The 22,608-nt window shown below is 53.8% G+C and overlaps 1 protein-coding gene across 1 annotated transcript in view; it reads left to right on the forward strand.

The window, feature by feature from the left end:
• ZNF423 (zinc finger protein 423) overlaps positions 1–22,608 on the forward strand; it is a 262,115-nt gene that overhangs the window by 230,355 nt on the left and 9,152 nt on the right. The window contains exons 5-6 of the mRNA XM_029926127.1: positions 2,217–2,348; positions 3,984–4,099. Coding sequence (XP_029781987.1) covers positions 2,217–2,348; positions 3,984–4,099 — 248 coding nt within the window. The remainder of the gene's footprint in view (positions 1–2,216; positions 2,349–3,983; positions 4,100–22,608) is intronic.

Genomic DNA, 22,608 nt, shown 5'->3' on the forward strand with positions numbered 1-22,608 from the left:
GAAGACTTTTATTTTCTTTTTTCAGAGCAGTTTTAGATTTACAATAAAATTGAGAGGGTGTGGGTCTGGGTGGCTCAGTCGGTTGAATGTCCCACCCTTGATTTCGGCCCAGGTCATGATCTCATGGTTCCTGAGTCCGGGCAACGTGTCTGGCTCTGCACTGACAGCACTGAGCCCGCTGGGGATTCTCATTCTCCGCCCTGTCCCCAATTGCGCGATCTCTTTCTTTCTTTCTCAAAATAAATAAATAAATTTTTAAAAAATAAATTGAGGAAGATACAGATTTCCCTTATATTTCCTGACCCCCCCCCCGCCATTATCAGGGTCACTGACCAGAATGACCAGGCCCGTGGTTTTTGCCAAGATGAACCTATAGTAAGACATCATAATCACCTGAAGTCCATAGTTTCTGATTACTGTTCACTCGTGGTGTGGTCCATTCTCGGGGTTGGACAGATGTATAATGACACGCATCCACCACTACGGTGTCATAGAGTGTTTCCACTGCCTAGAAATCCTCCGTGCTCTGGCTGTGTGTCTCTGCCCCCACCTTAGGCAACCACTGGTCATTTTATTGTCCCCATCGTTTTGCCTTTTCCAGAATAGTTGGAACCATACAGCGTGTAAGGCTTCTTTCACTTAGTCATATGTGTTGAAGATTCCTCCATGTCTTCATTTCATTTTAGCCCATCATCTGGGTGTAGCAGAGGTGATGTATCCATTCACCGGCAGAAGGATATCTTGGTTGCTTCTAAGGTTTGGAACTTATGGAGAAAGTCGCTATAAATATCGTGTGCAGGTTTTTGTGTAGATACAAGTTTTCACCTCCTTTTGGTCAATCCCGAGGAACCAGATCACTGGATGATATAGTAAGAGTGAGTTTAGTTTTGTGACAAACTGTCAAACTGTCTTCCAGAGTGGCTGGGCCGTTTTGCACTCCCAGCAGCAATGGGTGACAGTTCCTGTCGCTCCACACCTTTGTCAGGTGTCATCAGCGTTTGGATTTTGGCTGTTCTCATGGAGGGTGGGTGGTGGTGAGGAAGGCAGTCACTGAGTCCTTTAGAGGGTCACTCTTCACCACACCCCTGACCCTCGGGCCACCCTGGTGGCAGATGCTGGCCCCTTCCATCCTCACGCAGCCTCATGGAACAGGGGCTCAGGGTGCCCTCATTTACTCTGAGAGGACTGATGCCCAGGCCGTATTGTGTGGAGAAGAAGCCAGAATTCGAATTCTGCTCTGCCGACTCTGGGCGGAGTCTGCGCCCCTTGATGCCGGTGAGAAGCTGGCCCTCAGGGCACGCGCTCTTCCCCGGGCACCTTTGGGGGAAGGTTTGAGTCAGAGCAGCTCCCAGGTGGGGAGGTGGAGCCATGTTCTGATCTGGAGGAAGGACAGGGTGTCAGCCACTGTCCATGGGCCACCTGTTTCAAACTGTTAAGAAAGAGCATTTTGTTGTTGTTTTAGTGATAACTTCTAGTGTCTGCTCAACCCTCAGGGTAAAAGCCAGAGACCCCAGTGGCCAACAAGGCCCTGGGCGACGTGCATCCCTGTGTCCCCTCTGACCCCACCCCTCCTCGGCCCCAGCCTCTGAGCTGCAGGCCCACAGCTCCCTTGCTGCTGGCAAGCCAGACCAGCCTGGGCCACCTCAGGGCCTTTGCCCTTGACTGTCACCTAGGAAGCTCCCCATGTTCTCATGTCACCTTCTGATGCTGTTATGTGTTGGTCGTGTTTATGATCTGTCACCCCCACCTTTAGAATGGGGGCAAACGCATTATCTGTTCAGTTTCCCCACGGAAGCCCCAGCTCAAAGTGCCTGGCTCACAGTACATGCTCCATAAATATTCTACCGGACTTTTAAAAATTCTGGTTGGACTCCCTTCCCGGTGCAGACCTCATCCTCGGCCCCTCTGCACTGTGACATGGCGAGAGATTCAAGCTGTGGGCCGTGGCCTGCGCACATTCTTGCTTAAGCAGCAAGAGAAATCGCAGCACAAGACCCCTTCAAGAGCCAGATATTTGGTGCTGGCCCCTGGGGTCTGTTAACCTCTGGGGTTGAATCATCTGGAGCTGGGATGGGTCTCTGCCTCTCTGGCCCCTGTACCAGCACTGGTTCTGGGGACAAGGGAGGGGCTGGCCTGGGGTCCAGTGGAGGCCCCTGGGCTCCTGCCCAGAGGACGTGGTTTGCAGGGTCACTGACTGGCCGTGGTTTTCCTTGCAGAGGAGGGCATCAACCACGAGTGTAAGCTGTGCAACCAGATGTTCGACTCCCCAGCCAAGCTCCTCTGTCACCTCATTGAGCACAGCTTCGAGGGCATGGGCGGCACCTTCAAATGTCCCGTGTGCTTCACAGGTAAGTGTGCCCGGTGGGGGCGGGGGAGGGATCCAGGGGCCTCCTGCCCTGACGTGGACTTACTCCCCAGAGGACCACAGCCCATCTCCCTGCCTGCCCCATGCAGAGCTGACATCCCTCCCCTCTGGCACTCCTCCTGGTCTTTACTCTTCCCCCCTCCTCTTAGGCAGGTTGAGTGGCCCCCTCTCCTAGCCCACCCCTCAGCCCTGTGCACAACTGCTTTGTCCAGCTCAGCCTCACCCCTGTGCTGCTCTCCGCAGGCTCCCAGCATGTTCCCTGAGCCGGAAGCCCTATCCAGCAACAGTGGGCTCTCTCTGTACACACCTCCCAGCTTCCCCTCCTCTGGGCTGCCCCAGTCCAGGCTCCATCCGTGCTCCAGGCTGGAGGGGTCAAGGACAGCTCTGCTGGCCAAGTCCCCAGCCCCAGGCCCCCCGCCCCCAGCCTGGCTGCCCGCCCAGGCGAGCGGCTGTCCCGGCCCGAGGCAAGTCTCAAGGGCTCTGCCATCCCCCCTCCTGCTGCCCAGATGGCAGCCGGTGTGCGTGGGGGAGCCCTGGCCTTCCCCTGTCTCCCCCGACATCTGTCGTCTGCCACGACAGGAAGCCCACCCCGGGGAGGGCGCCTTGGCGGGAGGGGACTTCTGAAGTGCTTGCCTCCCAGACACACAGCTGCCTCAGGACCACCTCCTGTGTGTGCCCAGGGCTAGGGCTGCCTCGGGCCCTTGTCACCAGGGAGTCAGGGCTGTGACCTGCTCCATGACAGGCCTAAGGAAGGGGCCCTGCTGTGGGGAAAGTCGCTGCACGCTCACACCTCTCTGGGGTGCATGAGAGTCTTAGATCATCCTGGTGCCTCTCCCCCTCAGTCTCGGGAACCCCCACCCATCTGTTACCATCACACTCTGCAGTCTGGGTGGAGGCTGGCACCGGGGGGCCTCAGCTGCCAGGTCTGCGGATCCAGGACACGGGGACCCCTGTGTGGCAATCTGAGGATGCTGATAACAACCCCAACAAGAATAGCAATTTGTGTTTATTGAGCATCTTCTGGGACTAGACAATGCATTAAGTTTATTTAATTCAAATCTCAACTCTGCCACTTGCTAGCAACGAGACCTGGGACAAGTCATTTAATGTTTCCAGTGCCTCAGTTTTCTCTTCTGTAAAATGGGGGTGACAATTGTGCCTGCCTTACAGGCCTGTGCTAGAGTCAGGGAGCCCACACACAGTATCTGGCAAATGATGATGATGATGATGATGATGATGGTGCTGGTTGTGGTGGCAGCAATGACAGTCCCTGGACTAATTATGTGCCAGACCATCTTTTAAGCATTTTGCAAGTATTAATCCCATTTGATTTTCCCAGCCACCCAGTAAGCTACAGACTTTAATGATCCTCATTTTTCAGAGGAGGAAATAAAGCCCAGAGAGGTTAAGTGGCTTGTCCAATGTTGCACAGCGCATAAGTGGCAGAGCTCAGCTCCACTGGCTTGAGCCCCCTCCAGTAGCTGCCAGCAATGCTCCTGATAGCCCAGCATTTGGTCGGCTGCGTCCACGGTTGAGTGGTCCCTACTTGCGAATGGTGTGGGGGCTGCTGGGCTGGTGTCCCCAGAGCCTGGCCCCTGACGGCTGTGTCCGTGTCCAGTCTTTGTCCAGGCCAACAAGTTGCAGCAGCACATCTTTGCTGTGCACGGGCAGGAAGACAAGATCTACGACTGCTCACAGTGCCCACAGAAGTTCTTCTTCCAGACTGAGCTGCAGGTGAGTGCCCTTGTGTGCCACACACCCCTCCTGCTGCTCCTCGGGGCCTCCTTCGGCACCAAGGGTCTTGGAGTGAAGCCAAGATGGCGGGGTCTTCCACTTAGCATCACCTCAACCGGAAAAGCAACAGGTGCCGGGTGTGGAGCCACTGGCGCCTCCCCCGCCCCCTGCACTCCCCGCCTCCTGCAGGCTGGGGTGGGCGTGGCCTTCTGGGCTCCACTGACTCTCTGATACTCTCCAATGAGCCAGGCTGTAGCTGATCCCGGAGGGGAGTCAGAAAGCTCTCTTTGGTGGTGTTTCTGTGCGAGCTCCTTCACCCCTGGGGATTCCGTGTCTCCATCTATCTTACATGGTGGCGTTCCACTGACTTTTTATCCGATACTGGTTGGCTGTGGCTTGCAGGCCTGAGTCCTGGGACTGAGTGTGGCCAGGAACCGGGTCTGGGGTCTTGGATCCTGCAGCTCTGCCCCGGAAGGCCAGAGGAGGGACAGCAGTCGGGCTAGGCCCCAACTCAGAGGAGGGGATACCCCCCGTGGGTCCTGAGGCCAGTGTAGCCCTTAGGTGCCACATGGTGGCCTAGACCAGCTGCCTCAGGTCCCCATCCGGGGCCTGCAGTGGCTGAGGGGGCCCTTGTGAGGGGCGGCTGTGCCGGGCCGGCCCCCCTAGGCCCCTGCAGCCACTCCTCCTGATGTGCCGCTGGTTACTGGTTTCTGAGGACTCAGATCTGTGTCCAGGTGAAGCTGCCTTCTTGCCAGCTGGCTCTTGTTACACTGGATTGGCCACACATCCACCTGGAAACACTGTGTGCGTGCGCATGTACACACACACACACACACACACACACCAGCACATCCCAGAAAGAAGTAGCACACAAACATCCCAGAAATACCACATATACACACAGACATGCCGAGACACCATATACTGAAAGGAGCACCATTTTCAATAAACAGCATGAGAGACCCACACACCAGCTCTCGAAGCTTCCACTGGGCAGGGCCACACATCTCTCGTGTTGTCCTGGCCAGATACAGTCGTGTGGCCGTGCCCAGTTTCAAAAGGGGACAAGGAAGGCAATCGGCCTTGTGCCCAGAGGGAGAGGAGAGCTGGCATTTGTCACACCCGCAAGCACTGTGCACACCGTGACCCGCAGGCGCGCCTGCCCCCTGGAACCATGTGTTGCTGGCACACCCATGCAGGAGTGGCCTTTGCCACTTCCTTGGGCATGAGGCTGAGGCCACTGCGACAGGGCTGAGTCGTACAGGCACCGGGCAGCCCGGGGTGCCCCTTTTCTGGGGTAGAAGGCACACAGCTGTAGCCTACACAGGGCAGACCACCTTCTCGCGGCACTGCAGCCCTGCTCAGGCCCCGTCCTGTCTGCACAGCTGGTGACGGCCGTCACCTGGAGGAGATGAAAAACGGGCCCATGGAGGACATAGTGGGGACTCATCATGTGGCAGTCAGGGTCCCTTCCTGTGGGCTGGCCCCGTGCCAGGGCTGGGCGGGCAGAGCTGAATTTACCCTGTCACAGTGTGGGACGAAGTTAAGGACCCGGGAGGGGGTTCCACTTCCGAGTGCCACCAGCAAAGTGGTGACCCTGCCCAGGGCCCACGCTGTCCCCACCTTGATCCATAAACAGAGCACACGCCTCTGTGCTAAGGACAGCTAGCTGCCCCCTCCCCGCTGACCAAGGGACATCCAGTGCCAGCACCTGACCGGCAGGCTGTCCGAGAAGTACCCTTGCACGCCGCTGGCCGTGCGCCCTTCCATATACAGCCTGTGTGCGCCGTTCCCTACCCCCCACCTGCCCTACCCGCCTGGCGCAGCCACCGAAATAGACCCCGAGCCCCCAGACAGCTGAGCTTTTTTATGCAGCAACTTTTAAGCCCACTAGCTCCTATAAACTCTGATTTACTTAACCTTGGGACGTGCTCGGCCTTCTGGTCCTCCCACATTGTCCCGGATGCGAAGAGAGGAGGCTCTCCTTTCTTACAGGCTGGAAGGTTTTTCCCAGAGAAGTTGCCCCGTCCTGCCTTTTTTGAGCTTCAGCGGTGTCACTGCGCCACAGGCCCGCCTCGTGACGCAGGGGCACAGGGAGCTGTGGTTTCGAGCTGGATCTCCTTCGGCTACACCCCTCCAGGGCTGCAGAGTGTCCGGCATCAGAGTGGCTCGTGGGAGCTCGTGGTTTTCTGGGTCATCCCATCCACCTTTAAGGCGGATCCCCAAATGCTAATAAGAGCCTCCCTAAATTACAGCCTTCACCAGTGACTATTTTCTGCAATTAATGATTTTAATTACAGCCCATTTAAATGTGGAAGTGTTGTAGCAACACCAAATCTATGCAAATAATGGCTGTCCTTAAGTAACTTGAAGAGCAATTTTCTGTTTTGTTTTGTTTTGTTTTCCAGAGGAGGGGTTTTCAGGCGTTGAAGTTTTCCTTGTCGTATTGTCATTACACAGAACCTGGGGCTGGCGGGCGGGTACGTTATTTCCCAGGGGTGACATGCGGGGGATCGTGTGTAGAGCAGGAGACAGGGTCCTTGCTGGAGGCTTGACTGGCTCTTCTGGCCCCGTGTCATTTGAGTCCTGTGGGGAGACTCAGGGAAATGACCGTTTGTAGGCACAAGGGACTTTGGGCGGAGAGGTCTTAAGATACAAGGCCTAGAATTGTCTTCATTGTGGGCCTGGGGCTCCAGGGGTAACAGAGATGGGAGTTGGCCCCGGCAGGCTTGTGTCACAGTGATGTGTCTGCCTCCAAAGAGTACGTTCTCTTAGGATGCATTAGCAGAAACACTGTTGCCAGAATGAGGGAGGTGCATGTCCTGTTTGACTCTGAGCTCGTCTGGCTCTGCCAAGACTGACACTAATTTTAAGGACTCCAGACAGACTGGAGCGCATTCATAACAGGGTGATCCGGAGCAGAAGAGGGAGCTGAGTTTTGTCCATTTGTTCAGAGCATGTGTATGGAGGTCCCACTCTGTGTATGGAGGTCCTACTAAGTGCCAGGCACTAGATCTAGGAACTGACAAGACTGTGGTCAGTGAGACAAACACCTACAGGGATAGACTGTATCCTGTAATGGTCACCCCAAAGAAAATAAAACCAGGTAGTAGGGGGAGTGCGATGGGGGTGAGGTTGGGTAATCCTTGGTTAGTGTAGTCAAGGAGGGCCTCTCTGAGGAGGTGACATTCTAGTTGACCTAGCTGGTGAGAAGGAGAGAGTATGTGAAAGAGGGTTATGAATGCAAAGGCCCTGTGGCCATGTGAGCTGGGTGTGTTGCTGGGAGTGGCAGGCAGCTAAAGCACAGGGAGAGGAGGGAGTGGTGTGGAGAGGGCTGGCAGGTGGAGACCAGGTCTTGAAGGGGTTTGCAAGGCAGCAAGGAGTTTGGATTTTATCTTCATTGTGATGGGAATCCAAGTAGGGAAGAGGTATTATCTGATTTCCACCCTGAGTCAAAATTTAAGAAGTCTGGTCTTTGAAAGACACTGTTAAAGGGCCCCTGGGTGGCTCAGTCGGTTAAGCATTGACTTCGGCTCAGGTCATGAACTTGCAGTTTGTGAGTCTGAGCCCTGCATTAGACTCTGGGTTGGAGCCTGCTTCAGATTGTGTCTCCCTCTCTCTCTCTGACCCTTCCCCGCTTATACTTTGTCTCTCAAAAATGAATAAACGTTAAAAAAAAATTTTTTTAAAGGCACTGTCAAAAAAACAAAAAGTCAGAGATTGGGAAAAAGTAGGTACAAATCACACATTTGATGAGGGACTTGTATCCAGGAATATTAAAAAAAAAACCTTCAAAATGTAATAATGAGGGGAATCCACTGTAAAACAAGTGAAACATATCAACGCTTCAGCAAAGCTAGGAGATGCTCAACCTGATTACGGCTAGGGAAGCACAGAATTAAACCCCGACATGATGCCACCGCACACCTATCAGGATGAGGAGAACAGGCAAGAAGCACAATGCTGAGTGCTGGCCAGGGTGCGGGGGGGCGCTGGAACCCCACCTGTGGAGTGGAAGTGGGGTGGCCGCCTGGCAGAGTGGCTCATGCGTTCTCATGGTTAAACATGCCCTTAACATCCGACCTCGCAGTCTTACTGCCCTCACTTACTTACCTCCGTGGCTGGCGGCCCCCCACTGGAAAGCCCTTAGTTGTCCCTTACCTGGGAACGGCTGGACGGATGTGGTACCTTCATGCAGTGACACACTACTTGGCAATAAAAAGCAGCCACTGATACACGCAGCAACTTGGATGAATCGCAAATGCCAAGGGAAAGAAGCCAGATTCAAAAAAGGCTCCGTACAAGTACATCTTTCTATTACCTGCTGTCCCAGAAAAAGGCAACACTGTTGGAACAGGAAACACCCATGGGTGCCAGAGGCTGGAGGTGGGGAAGAGACGGGGGAGACAAAACAAGGTTCGTGGACACACACACATGTACACACCTATACACACGCATGCACCCAGGGAGCTCAGGCAGCGTGCTAGGCTGGGGGGATCCAGCCTGACTCCAAGGAGCTTTCAGGGGACCGTTTGGCAGAAGATGTGGAAAGAGGGGACAGTTGTCTTCAAGCATTTTAAGCTCTGCCCCCGTGATTCCAGTGGACCCAAGACTTCCGGTAGTGGGCAGAAACTCGGGGCACGCGTGTTACTCTCTGACCACCGCGGCTCAGGCACACTCTCTGGGGTTAGCTCCTGAAGGATGGGGAATTAGTTGTAAGGACACAGGGGTTGCTTTTGGTTACCACGAGCAGGAAGTGTTGTTGAGTTTTCAGTGGCCCTGTTCTTATGACTCAAGTGCCCCTTTCTCAAGGCGGTGACTTTGTGCCTTCTGCCTCCTCCTAGTTCATATTGTGTTCTCTTTCCACAACCTGACTCTCTGGACTTGTCTGTACCAGGAAAGAGGTGGCCAGTGTTGCCGTGGCTTCTGTCTTTTCTGCTGAGACAGACACACCTGGGTATTTCAACAGAGGGGATTTTGTATGGGGATTTGGTTTCACAAGTAGTCAGATGGAACACCCCGCCAACCCAGAAATAGTGACTGCTGAAAACAGCCAGCATGCAGGCAACAGGTTCTCCATCCCTGGAGAGGGAATCTGATGGTTGATGGTCAGCTGTGGCCTGGAATTGGTGGCCCATAGGCTGGTAGACTCTGTAAATGTCCACTATGTGGGAAAACTCCCTCCAGATCAAAAAAAAGGAAAGGTAGTGAGGTCCCTGTCAGTAGAGGTGTCTGAAATGCTGCAGAGTGGGAGGCAGGGAGCCCAGTCTTTGTGAAGCAGCTCTGTATTTGAAGCCTTGTCACTTAGCAGCTGTAGGCCTCAGCTTTCTTATCTGTAAAGTGGGAGTATTAATAGCTTCTGCCTCATAGTTGTGTTGGGGAAGGCCTTGGGCACCATGATGGGCACAAAGGAAGAGCTTGGCAGGTGTTACCTGTTGTGATTATCAGCAGTTACCATTATCATTAGCTTTATTTGTACCATTATTATTGGCATATTATTAGGCATTTGAAAGTCAGATGACTTTTCAGGGCCCATGCCACTAGGGATTGGTTTGCTATGGTTTCATGATTTCCAGCCTGAGTCTGAACACGGTGAGATGCTGGGTCTCTCATCTGTGGCGGCCAGCCAAGTCCGAAGGCCACGGGCACAGGACACCCACACTGGGGCCCCGGGAGGAGCTGGGTGTGCAGAGCAGTGAGGCAAGGGGAAGGGCCACAGAGGCCAGGGCTTCACGTCCCCTCCCCACCTTTTGCTGCCTTTGCCCAGGCCTTTCCTCTGGACCATTTCCCCTCAGCCTTGCCCTTAGCTGCATGGAAGGCAGTGTGCAGGTTTGGTGCCGGGCTGTGAGGCAACTCTGTAAGCCACAGACCCAAAACTGTCAGGCCTGCTGGCCTTGCGTGTCCAGCCTCAGGCCTCAGCAGATGAGGGCCTGGGGCCCTGTGGGCCCCTTGCCAGGGTTAAGTGACCTGAGTGGAGGAGGCAGGTTCAGCTGCTCAGCCCAGCTGTCTCTGAATTCCTGTGGACACAGACGCTGGGCAGGGATGGCACCTCCTTCTGTCCTTCCTGAGGCTCACTGTGTCCTGTTCTTCCCTGTCACGTAGAGAACACCAGGGAGCATACGAATGACTACCCATGTGGGCTGCCCTTGGACCTGGGAGCAAGCTCCCCACGAGACTGCACAAGAAATAGTTTTGACAGCCCCCGCCCCCAGAGGTGCCTTCCCGTGGGCCACTCTGTGACCTCAGCGTTCTGCACGGATCGACTCAACACAACCCCATGTCATGGGTGCTCTTCTGCTCGCTTACAGATAGGGAAACTGAGGTTCCAAGAGCTTCAGTGGCTTGTCCAGGGTCACTAGCAAATGGCAGAGCCACATGCAAAGCCAAATTATCTTTGCCACCAAGGCAAACAGAAACCCTCCAAAGTTTAAATGAATTGCCATTTATATGAGCTAATAGATTTAAATGAGGCCTGCAGTGCTGAACTAAAAAAAGCCTTCATGTCAGGGGACCCAGAAACTATTTTAGTAGTTGGGCCAAGCAGGTAGCACGAGTGGCAGTAACAGGGGATGGGAGGGAACCTGCTCGCAGGTGGGCCCAGGTGGTGCCGCGGGGCTGGGGCTGGAGGCCAGGGGCCTGCCGACCTTGTGACAAGCTCAGGCTAGGCTTGGGGAGAGGAAGGATGAGGTCTGGTCTTGGAGACAGGGACCTCAGGAGACCTCACGCCTCCTGAGTCACCACTTTCCCTTCCTTATGGCAGCTTTGCCGGATGCTGTCACAGGGATCCTCAGGCCAGAGAAAGGGTCTCCCTTCAGTGAAGGAAGGTCTGGCATCCCTCAGACCTCTGTGGCGGGGTTGGGCCGGGCTGGGGAGGGGGCGGTGGGCCTGCCTGCGCCCTGGAATCCAGGCTCCCTGATTGACAAAGCGAGGGGCCGCAGGAAGTGCTTCCTGAGCCGGGGCCTGCAGCGGCAAAGCGGCCAGGCCTGCGTCGAGCGGGCGCATTTAAAGGATTAGTTCACGCTGTTTGCTTGTGTGTGCCTAATCATGCCGCTTCCAGCTAAATGATTACAATTGATTAAAAGCAGAGCTAGGTATTCTAACAAGCAACCTGGAGCCCTTCCAATGGGGTGAGCCGGGCCCTGCCAGGCTGAATCCTGGGACCCGGCCAGGGGGAGGTGTCTGTGAGCCAGGGGTGTGGTCTGAGTTCTGTTGGGACCCTTCCTCCTTAGCCCTTGAGAACTTTGGGGTTGACCCTTCCCCTCATTCCATTTTCTCTTCTTTTTTTTTTTTTAATGTTTTTTTTTGAGAGAGAGAGAGAGAGTGTGTGTGAGATAGGAGGAGCAGAGAGAGGGAGGCAAAGAATCTAAAGCAGGCTCCAGGCTCTGAGCTGTCAGCACAGAGCCTGATGCAGGGCTCATGACCTGAGCCAAAGTCGGACACTTAACCGACTGAGCCACCCAGGTGCCCCTCCCTCATTCCATTTTCACTTAATATTTAATATTGCTGAGGCCCCGGGTGCAACTGTGAGAAGGTAGACATAGTCCCTGTTCTCACCCAACTGATGTTCTGTGGGAGACACCGATAAGAAGTCAGTAAATACATGATCTAGGTCATTTCAGACTAGAATTTAGAGAACAGTAAAACACTGTATGGTGATGGAAAATGAGTGTGCGCGCACGTATGTGTGTGTCCAGGCAAGGGTGAGAAAATGCTGAGGATGAGAAATTGGACTGGGTGGTCAAGGAAGGCTGGCATTTCAGCCGCATCCTGAAGGTTGAGAAGGAGCCAGTTGGGGAGAAGGGCTGGGGACCTTCCAGGAGAGGTGGTGTGAACAGCCAGGGTCAGGACTCAGAAGCAGGGACGGATTTGCGGTGTCCAAGGAATGGAGAAAAGGGCTGTGGGGCTGGACGTGGGGGACCTTCTTGCTCCCTTCTCTGGGCTGTTCTGCTCCGGCCTGTTCAGTGAGATGAATTCGTCCTGGCTGCACCGCACCTGCTGATCCACCCTTCTCTCCTCGGGCTTCAGGGCCCAGCTCAAGTGGTCCCTTCTCTGAGAAGCCCTCCCTGGTTCTCCCTCCTTTGTCTTCTCTGGCCCAGTCTAACCCCTTGATCCACCCAAATGTGAATCTTGGACAGGTGAACACTCCCCCTGCTCCATACGTCCATCTGTCCGTCCATCCATCCATCCATCCATCCCTCCCCACATATTTTACCATATTTTTGAGCCCCTGGGAAGTAGGCAGATCAAGAGAACACAAAGAAGGAAGGGAGAAAGAGCAGAGTTGTAGAGTCTAGGAGTCCAGCTCCTAAATCTCTGGTCCCTATAAGATGGGTAACCGACGAGCCGGTTCCCTTGCCTGCGTGCTCGTGCTGTCAGATCCAGCCAGATAATTATAACTAATAATAATTAAAAATTAAAAGTGCTCTAGGCACATACTTAGCATTTGACTCTTTGGCTGAGTTTTCTGCGAGTAGCAGCATCTTTCTCCGCCCCACTTTAACGACAACCCACCGCGGCAGAGAGAGCAGGGCCGAGCTGGGCTCAGCCTGGGGGAGCGAGACAGAGGTGCCTGGCGACCGTGGTTCTGGGGAGTGAGAGCCTGTTGCTAGCCGTGGAATAGCCCCCAGTTTGTTCCATTATTTTCCATTGCAGACATTTGTGCCTCTCCAGCCTCAGTTTCCTCATCTGTAAAATGGGGTAAGATGGGTGAATATGGAGACCGCATGTGTGAAAAGCTCTGAGAGTGTAAGGCTTCCTGCGGGTAACCACAGGGTAGGATCGCTTTGTGCGTCCTGCCTTCCCCACGAGGGCAGGGCCCAAGAGCCCTCCACAGCTTGAATTCTATTCGGTGTGACAACGTGCCACGGCAGTGCCCAGCCCACACTGTGGATGGGCAGCCTGGGAGCAGCTGTGTGACCGTCAGCGAGTTGCTGATCCTTTTTGGGCCTCAGTAAGTGAGGGGTAATGACAGCCCCTTCCTGTGGGTGTTAGGCAGACCGCAGGCGGCGGTGCCTGGAAGCCTCCGGAACCAGCCTGAGGTTCGGCTAAAGCGTCAGCCGCTGCTGTCATCATGTCGTCCTCACAGTCACGGTCCCGATGCCCACGGGCTCTCGGCTCCCTCCTTCATTTGCTCATTCACTCAGTGCGTCGTTCAGGGACGTGCTCAGTGTAGCCCCCAAGTGTTTCCCGAGCCCATTCCACCTGCCAGGTGTGTGCAGGTGTTGAGGACACCCAGAGGCCTGCGTCCCTCACCTGTTGTGGGGAGAGAACAGTGAACTTACAGGGACGAACGGAAAGAATGTTATATGTTTGCGGCATAAGATAGCATAGCATGTAGTGTGTCATTCAATTATATCGTGTGCTACACATGACCTAACACGACCGCTGGGCCACCTGGGCCCCTGTGATGTCACAGGAGGTATGGGGGGCCGGGCTCTCCCCCTTTCTCCCTGGGTCTGTTGATCTGTTTTCTCTTCCGTGGGGCATGGCCTTCCCTGCTCATGATGAAGTGTATCTTCGTCATCATCATCTCTTACCACTGGTACGAGCCCGGAACCCGGGCCTGAGCCACTCACCCCAACATCGTAAAAATGAGAGCACTTCCTGAGTGCTTCCTGGGACCTTGAATCCCTCTCTTCAGACATGGAGTCTTTTGAGACCTCATGGTGACCCCCAAGTGTGGATCCTGTGATCTGCATGTCACAGATGGGTAAACTGAGGCTCCCCAGGGTCACACAGCTGCTCGAGTCGCAGAGCTGTGAACGAGGCAGCCTGACACTAATACTGTGCACTTGGCTCTGAGGCTGAGGCATGGGCTTGACCCCTCAGGAGCCAGGGGCGGGCCTCTGGGGGCTGGGTGCCAGGGGGCAAGCAGGTCTCCCTTCCTAGGAAAACAAGAATTCTGGAATGTGACTCAGAGGTGGCATAGGTCCAGGGTAGGTGACTGTCCCACTCTGGGCAGGCTGGGTGAGCAATGGCCACCGTGGTCATTGCAGCGAGGAGCAAAAGAGAAATGGACCCTGGGAGGAGCCTGTGCCGGGTTGTGCTCAGCGGCCCTCGTGAGACCCGGGGCTCTGCCCGCTGAGCGCCGAAGTATGTGGAGGCCCAGGTGGGGACAGGGGACTCCCCCTGAGGCCCAGCTCCGGGCAGAGCTGGCACTGGGAATCAGCCTCAGGCTGCTTGTCTGCCCATCAGAGCCTGTCATTCATGCCCTAGGGCGGAGGGCCAACCAACTTAAGAGGGGCACTGTGCCATCATGACAGATGGGCACGGGGGAGCTGCCAGGAGCCTCCAGCCAGTGGCCACTGTGTGTGCCGGGAGCCCGGCCCCTTGCCGGCGCTGTCCCAGCCCAGACCAAATGCCTTCAGTTTCTTAGGACAACAATAATACTAATAACGGGGTGTCGCATTGGTCCAGGGCTCCCGGAGTTGACCCCTTACAAAGCCCTGCCTCCCCGCCTCACACTGACTTAGACAAAGAGGCAGCCCGACTTACAGGAAAGACACAGGCCTTGGGGTCTGCAGGGTGTGACTCTCAGGGTTGCTTCTTGCTGGAACTGAGACCCAGGGCGTGTGACTTCCCTGAGACTCACCATCCTCCTGTGGACACGGGGCCAGTGCTGTCCCTCCTGGAGGCTCCTTATGGGGGTGCGGCATCGTGTTTATGAGACATGGCACATAATGCCCAGCCAGGGATGACCTAGCAGAGGGGATGGCGTTGACATAGAACTGATATGATGTTGTCCCATTCTCACACAGACGGGAGACTGGATATCATGTCCTGTCACGCATCTAGTAAGGGCTGACCTAACCCTGGTACAGAACAGCAGTGACAGAAGCAGTCCCCAGGCACTGTCGGGAGCCCTCTGCATCGATTCTCCTGTTTAATCTTCAGGACAATTGTATGAAGCCAATACTCTTATTCTCCCCATTTTGCAGATAGAGAGATTGAGGCACAGCTAGGCAATAGCAGAGATGGGGCTTGGACCCAGACAGCCTGGCTGCAGAGCCTGAGCACGGAACCACTGCACTAAATACCACGGGCAGGCTTTTTTCTATTGTCGAGTCCATTCATGTTAAAAATGAGGGCTGCTTTGTCCCTTGGCGCAGCAGTCTGTCTCCCCAACTTGTTGCAAGCTGGGCTGGCCGCCTCCCTCAAGGGTGCCGGGGCCGGGCATGGCTGGGGAGGCTTGGCCCCCACCAGCTGAGAGACAGGAACTGGGTGCTCTTGGCGGAAGCCTGGATTGCACTCTTTGGTCGAGCAGGAACAATTACTAATGACATTTAGAAAGAAATTAATGATGAGAAATGCAAGTTGGCATTTCAGGAGCGCCAGGCAGCAGCCGTGCGTCCGCACTCACAGGAGAGGCAGGGATGGGGGCGGGGGTGGGCGCAGAGGGGAGAGGGAGGAGATGGCAGAAATTAATTTTGCTGTGTCAATAATGAACATGGCCCCACTCGCTTTGCTTCTGGAGTTTAGACAAAATCAAACATGGACTGCTGGGGCTGGTCGAGGGCTGCAGTGAGATTCCCTGTGTACTAGGATCTGGATGGAGCCAGGCGACAGATCTGGTTTGCTGTCTCCTTTTGGTGGCACCAGGAGGCAGAGGGGTGGGCAGGGGACAGCAAGACGGGAGGAAGCTGCCTAAAGACTGGGCTGTTTGGGCACCAATCCAAGCACCCCTCTTAACAGTTGCACGAGGTAGCAAGCTGCTTCTCCTTGCTGAGCCTCCGTTTCGTCATCAGTGGGACGGGGACAATCGGAGATGTAAAGATAATGTCTGTATGAAGAAGAGCTGGCCCAGTTTGGGCACATAGTAGGAGCTCAATATATTGTTAGGTATTACCGTATTTCACTGACATGTTTTAGATACACAACTTCTCATTATGACATCTCTTACATTGGAATAGCTCACATGTGTGCTATACTTAGATTGGTCTTTTTTTATTTTGTCCCCTGTGATACATCAATACTGGAGCATCTTATATTCTGTGGGTCTTGGATAAAATACAGCATTTTAGGAGGTCTGGTAGAAGGTAGGGAGGACACAAGGTACTGAAATTGTCTGGGGCAGGGTTTGGGGTTCGCAGTGGGGTACAGGAGTGTGCTGTCTCCTTCCCTCCCATCAGGTGCTCCAGAATGATGGAGAGGGACTCCACCAGTCTCCTGTCATGTGGTGGGGGGGAGATACACAAGGAAAAGTTATTATCATAGTAACATTGACCATTTTTATAGTGTGAAGGGTGAAAACTTACAGCCAACGCCAGGGACGTTAGAGTCTTTAAATGGTGGTCTATGTTTCAAAATGGAGATTTCCTATAATTACAGTGGCTAACATGTAGGTAGTGCGTATTAAGTGTCAGACAGTGTCCTTAGCACTTTTAAGCATTAAATATTCAATTCTCGTAATGCCTCTAAAATAAAGAAACTGAGGTACAGAGAGACTAACACACTCCCCAGCCACAGAGCTGGTCAGTGTTGGACCCGGGCCACCGGCCTCAGATTCTATCCTCTTTACCACCACACTGAATGTCTAGAGTTCTTGGTTTTTCTACAAATCAGGCCAGTAAGCCAGGACCATAGTTCGGTGTGGCAGCAATCAGCTACCCTCTTTAGGCGCAAGGATGTGCTCCCTGGCTCGACACAACCCCACCTGGTCTGCCCCTCCTGGTTCCTCATTCTCTGGGCTCTGAGTTTGAGGCCTCTGCTGCACCAACACATCACACTTTGCAAGTGTTATTCCCTTCGTGCTTCAACAGCCTGGGACCACCGGAAGTTCCCTTCATACTCTCGCCATTTTGCAGAGGTGATAGCTGAGGCTAGGAAAGGTTAATATGCAGGGAGACGTGGGGTCCAGGGGGATATGGGGGGGTTCCACCTGTATGGTTGGTGTGTTTGAGCAGGGGAGGAAAAGTGTGGCACAGGGACGGGTCCCAACCTGAAGCCAGACCTAGACGCACAGTCCAACTGCTGCATCCCTGACCTGGGCCACCACCTTGGTCTCCTGCATCCTTCTTCCTGAAGGTGCCACATCAAAAATGTGCGGTCATCCATGCTTTCGAGTTGCCAGTGATGGCAGAACCTCATGGTTAGTATTCATTATGACCACATCGAATGTCTGCATATCATTTTACACCTTGTAAAAACTTTTACATGTGTTATCTAATTTGGAGCTCATAACATGTCTGTGAGGTAGGTATTATTCATCCCACTTTTCAGGCAAGGAAATAGGAATTTAGAGAAGTGAAGTGACTTGCCTAGCGTCACATATGTAAGTGACTAAAGTATGATTTGGACTTGAAAGCCCATTGTCTTTCCACCAGCCCATCTATGCTCCTACTTACTTCTGTGTTCATGTTCTCCTCTTTCTCCTATTAGTCATCCATCTACCACCTAGCTAATCATCTGTACATTCATTTGTCCATTCATTCACCATCCATCCATCTGTCCATCCATTCCTTATCCACCCATCCATCCACCTATATATCCACCCATTCATCCACCAGTCAGCCATCCATCTTCCATCCATCATCAACCAACCAACCATCCATCCATCCATCCATCTACCAATCAGCCATCCATCATCTATCCATCCTTCCATACATCCATCCATTCATTCAGCCAGCCAATGAGCCAGCTAGCTATATATCCATTAGTATCGAGTGCTAAGAAACTACACTGCTTTCATGATACCTTCCTGGTATATTCTGAATTCCATGTTTTCCTACTATCTGCCCCTCCCTCTGTTTAAATGGACTTACACACACACACACACACACACACACACACACACACACACCCCTCTGGTGAACTGAGAGGGATGAGACAGATTGGGGATACAGATGGTTCTTGGTTTGCCTCATGGAAACCAGTGAGTTCTGCCTAGTAGTGGGAGAGAAAGTATAAGGCAGACCCACTTGATCTTGATCATGGTGAGGCAGGTGTGTGGGCAGTGATGATGTGGCCACAGCTTGGGTAGAAGCTGAGTGTAGACAAGAAGGGCAGACAAGGCATTGCAGGCTGGGCTGCCAAGTTCGTCAGCCCCACCCAGGGACGAGCTCCTGAGTAGTGGGCAGCCCCTGCCATTCCGGGTAGCAGGGACAACATCTGCCCTTTCCTTTGTGCCAGGCTGGACTTTTCCAAACGGGCGAAGGTATACACCTACGTGTTTCCACAAGAACTATGGCAATCATTAAATATAATCGGTCTCAGCTGCAGGTTTGATCACTGGGGCATGCCTACAATTCATCACAGCAAATTAGGTCCACCTTCAGAATTGCTGGCCCAGCCTGGGGGGTCTGTCAGCAAGGGGAACTGAGCCCTGTGGCCTCCGGAAGTCATTTTGGGGGGTGATAGGCTGTGTTTTCGGAGGGGACCCTCAGAGTATCCACCGGAACAGCTCTCCATCCACAGGGGTTAATTTTCTAGAAATTTCAATGACTCTGGAAAGCTTCCCGTTTAGCAAAAATTTGGAGGAAAGTAGAAATGGACATGATCAAAGTCTTAAAAATATCATTTATAAAACCTACAAGCACTGGCTTAGTTTCGGGACCCGGACATATGTGTTCTGTATAATTAGTGACCGTGTGACCTAGATTTTCCAGGACAGTTTTGATTTCAAGTATTCCATCCTAGTCATTGGCTATTTGTCCTGATTTTTGGCTTGTGAAATATGACTATATCTAGAGCTGGGTTTTCTCATCAAACTTAAAATTTTTTAACATTTATTTATTTTTGAGAGACAGAGACAGAGCATTAGCAGTGGAGGGGCAGAGAAAGAGGGACACACAGGATCTAAAGCAGGCTCCAGGCTCTGAGCTGTCAGCACAGAGCCTGATATGGGGCTCAAACTCATGAACCGTGAACCTGTGTGACCTGAGCCGAAGTTGGAGGCTTAACCGACTGAGCCACCCAGGCTCCTCTCTCATCAAAATTTAATGAATAAAAATTACAACTTGTAAAAGCCTGGAAAGATTTTGGAAAAATGGAAGGGAACAATTCCCTCCCACTTTTTTTTTCCTAACATGGCAAAACATATAATGCCTCACGCTGACCCCCGACCTCCCCAGCCGGGGGAGCAGGGAAAACACGGGCACTTCCATCCAGCAGGGTTTGGAAGCTGTCAAAGCCCCAGTGCTCTTGACCAGGTTTATGGGGAGGCCTTTCCGCTGCAGGCCTCATCCCTTGTGCTCTGGGGAGAGAGCTCCTGCTCATACAGTTCCCTGAGGTCCTGTGTTCTTCCTGTGTCATGGTCCAGGGCCAATGACAATGACCTGGACTCAGCCACGACAGCGGAAGAGAAGGTCTGGTGTCCAATGCCGGCCAGTGCTTGGCAGGTGACATGCCCCCTGGATGCCACCGCAATTCCCCCACACAGCCCCCCACCCATCCAGCCGCAGTCTCCACGACTACGGTCTGTGCAACCTCCAGCTTCCGACCCTCGAGCCCGAGAGGGCCAGGGCGACAGCTCAGGCTGTGTGTGTGTGTGTGTGTGTGTGTGTGTGTGTGTGTGTGTAGAATGGGACCTCTCCCCTTCCCCCCTGCCCACCTAGCCTATAGGTGGTAAAAGTGGTTGTTTTCTGTAATTGTGGCAAAATACACATAACGTACAATTGACAGCCTTGACCATCTCAGAGTGAACGCTTCGGCGGCACAAAGTCCATTCGCTCTCCTGTGCAGCCATCTCCACCATCCAGGAAACTTCTCAGCAGCGCTGAAAGTCGGTCCCCACTGGACACTTCCCCCTCCCCCTCCCCCTCCGCTCCTGGAAACCACCAGTCTCCTTTCTGTCTCTCTGGATTTGACTACTCCAGGAACCTCGCAGAAGTGGAATTACACAGTATTAGTGCTTCTGTGACTGCCTGGGTGCACTTAGCATAATGTCTTCAAAGGATCCCTCTGCCTTTAAGAAAAAAGCATAATGTGCCCTGGGCAGGGCGGGGCAGGGGACGCGGAGGAGTGGGCAGCTCTGCTGCTTCTGGTCTCCTGACCCTGTCAGTGGAGGCTATGCTCCGCCACCATTCCTTGCTGGCTGTCATTTTAGAAATGCTCGCTGAGTTTTTAGCAAGTGCAGGCTCTGAGCCGACATGAGGGGAAGGGCAGAGAACTGAGAGATGGGGTCCTTGCCCGCCACCTCGGCCTGGTGAAGGCATTACCATGGCCAGGAGACAGGCAGGTCTGCAGGCCGAGAAAAGTGCTGGAAGGACAGCTGTGCAGAGGCGGAGCTGCCCGGGGTAGGGAGGCCCCTCGTTGAGTGGGCAGAAGGCCTTTGTGAGGGGACTCAGATTGGATGGGGAGCAGCCCAAGAAAGTGGAGGAGCAAGCTGGGCACCGGGAATGGCCACGAGGGGCTGAGAAAGCGCCTGGCCCACCTGCGGAGCTGGAGGGAGGTGGGGGGCCCTGGCAGGGCTGGCAGGACAGTGGCCAGGGGTCTGGATTTCTAGGTGTGGTGGGAACCTGCTGGGAGATTAAGCCGGGAGTTCGAAGATCCCTGCCCCTTGCGGAGGGAATGCAGGCTGTGCCTCTCGTGGACACTTTACTTTCTCAGTTTCCGTTGCCAGGGAGGGAGGCCTGGAGGGGACCTGGGTCATCAGGGGCTTCCAGAGGGTCCTAGTGGCGGGGTGAGTGTGGACAGGCTAGCTGCGCACTGAGCGGAGATGAAATGCCAAGTGTGACCACTTGGTGACGTGTTCTGAGTGTAATGTCTGTGTGTGTGTGAGTACACATGTGTGCGGGGGATTGTGGGGTATCCGTGAGTGTATGTGCATGTGTGTGTATATGCGTGCATATAGAATACATGTGACTGTGTATGTGTGTGCACTTGTGGGGTATCTGTGAGCGAGTCTTCACCTGGGATATCCATGAGTGTGTGTATGTGTGTGTGCTTGTGACTGTGGGGGGGGGAGGTCTGTGCAGTGAGTGTGTCTGTGTTTGGAGGTGGGTGTGGGAAGTAGGAGGAGCTCTGTGCACCATGTTGTACTCACAAGCATCCCAAGGGGCAGTCACCCCACAATGCCTGAGACACAGTCAGTGGGTGATGGGTGAGAGGGTCCCTAAGTTCTTTGGGAGAAAGGAAGGTATAAGGGGATGATTATCTAGATGCTTCAGTGAATGGATAGGACACACTTGGTCTGGCCTCTCCATGTGGTTGAGGGAGGGCTCCCTGGTCCCTCTGTCTGAGATGGCCATTTCGGAGCTCCTGCATGGCTCTGGGGAAGGTGACCTCCCTGCTTTGCCGGCACCTGGCACACCAGGAACATTCAGCAGCGTAGGAGGACACACCCATGAGGCAGCCGTATCCAGGACACTTCTGGCCTCAAAACGACTTCATCTTCTCCTCTCCTTCCTCTTCTTCAATGTAACCATGCAAGGACCCGCAACCCTTTTCCCTGCGATGAGGACCCTAAACGGCAGTCCCTCTGATGTCACTGCCCTTACCTCCACCCCTGTCCTAGGCATCAGCCCAGTGGGTGTGCTGGAAGGTGCTTGGAGCATCCTGAGGTCCTCACGGAACATGAGAGGCCTCAAGCTAACAGCCTGTGGGCAGATTCAACCTGCGAACATTTTTTGATTGGCCTGCATAGTGCTTTAAACATCGAGACATTATATACGTATTTTAAATGTACTTTTCAGGTTTTGTTATAAAATTAGATTTAGTGCACCTGGGGGCTCAGGCTGTTAAGTATCCGACTCTTGGTTTCAGCTCAGGTCATGATCTCACGGCTTGTGAGTTCAAGCCCCACGTTGGGCTCCGCACTGACAACTTGGAGCCTGCTTGGGGTTCTCTCTCTCTCCCTCTCTCTCTCTGCCCCCTCCCTCCCTGTGCTCTGTCTCTTGAACTAAATAAATAAACTTAAAAAAAAAACTAGCCTGGATCTGAGGAGGACTACCCCTTTCCAACAAGGCTTGGGTTCTCGGGACGACACAGTCCCCACCATTCCTTGCTGCCGTCCACCTGGCCTGGGCCGTCCTCGCTTGCAGGGTGGACTTGGCCGCACCGGCCCCGGAGCTGGAGGCCTGTGTCCAGGCCCCGCCGCACGCGGTCAGAGGAGCCCCGCTCACCACAGCGGGGTCTGCCGGATCTCAGCCACTCTTTCTCAGTACATCTACATCTACTGTGACTTTGGTGCCCACACCAATAGGATGCCTCCCTCTCCCCAAAGTGTTCTGTGTGTGCTTTTTGTTTCACTAATGCGTTTTGAGGTGGGGAGAAAAACCCCACTCTGGCCCAGTGCCACGGTAATGGAGTTTCAGGGGGTCTGGCTGATCTCTCCTCAGGCTCCAAGGTGGTATGCACACCTGCCCTACTCCATCAGGCTGCAGTCTTATCTTTTAGGGGTCTGGGCATATTTTATTTGTTTTTAATTTAATTGTTTTTATTTTGAGAGCATGCGTAAGGAAGGGGCAGAGAGAGGGGGAAAGAGAGAGAATCCCAAGCAGTCTCCATGCTCTCAGCACAGAGCCTGATGGGGGGCTCAGTCTTTAGAACCGTGAGATCATGACCAGAGCCGA

This window comes from Suricata suricatta, chromosome 16 (genome assembly GCF_006229205.1).
Source record: "Suricata suricatta isolate VVHF042 chromosome 16, meerkat_22Aug2017_6uvM2_HiC, whole genome shotgun sequence".
NCBI classification, from domain to species: domain Eukaryota; kingdom Metazoa; phylum Chordata; class Mammalia; order Carnivora; family Herpestidae; genus Suricata; species Suricata suricatta.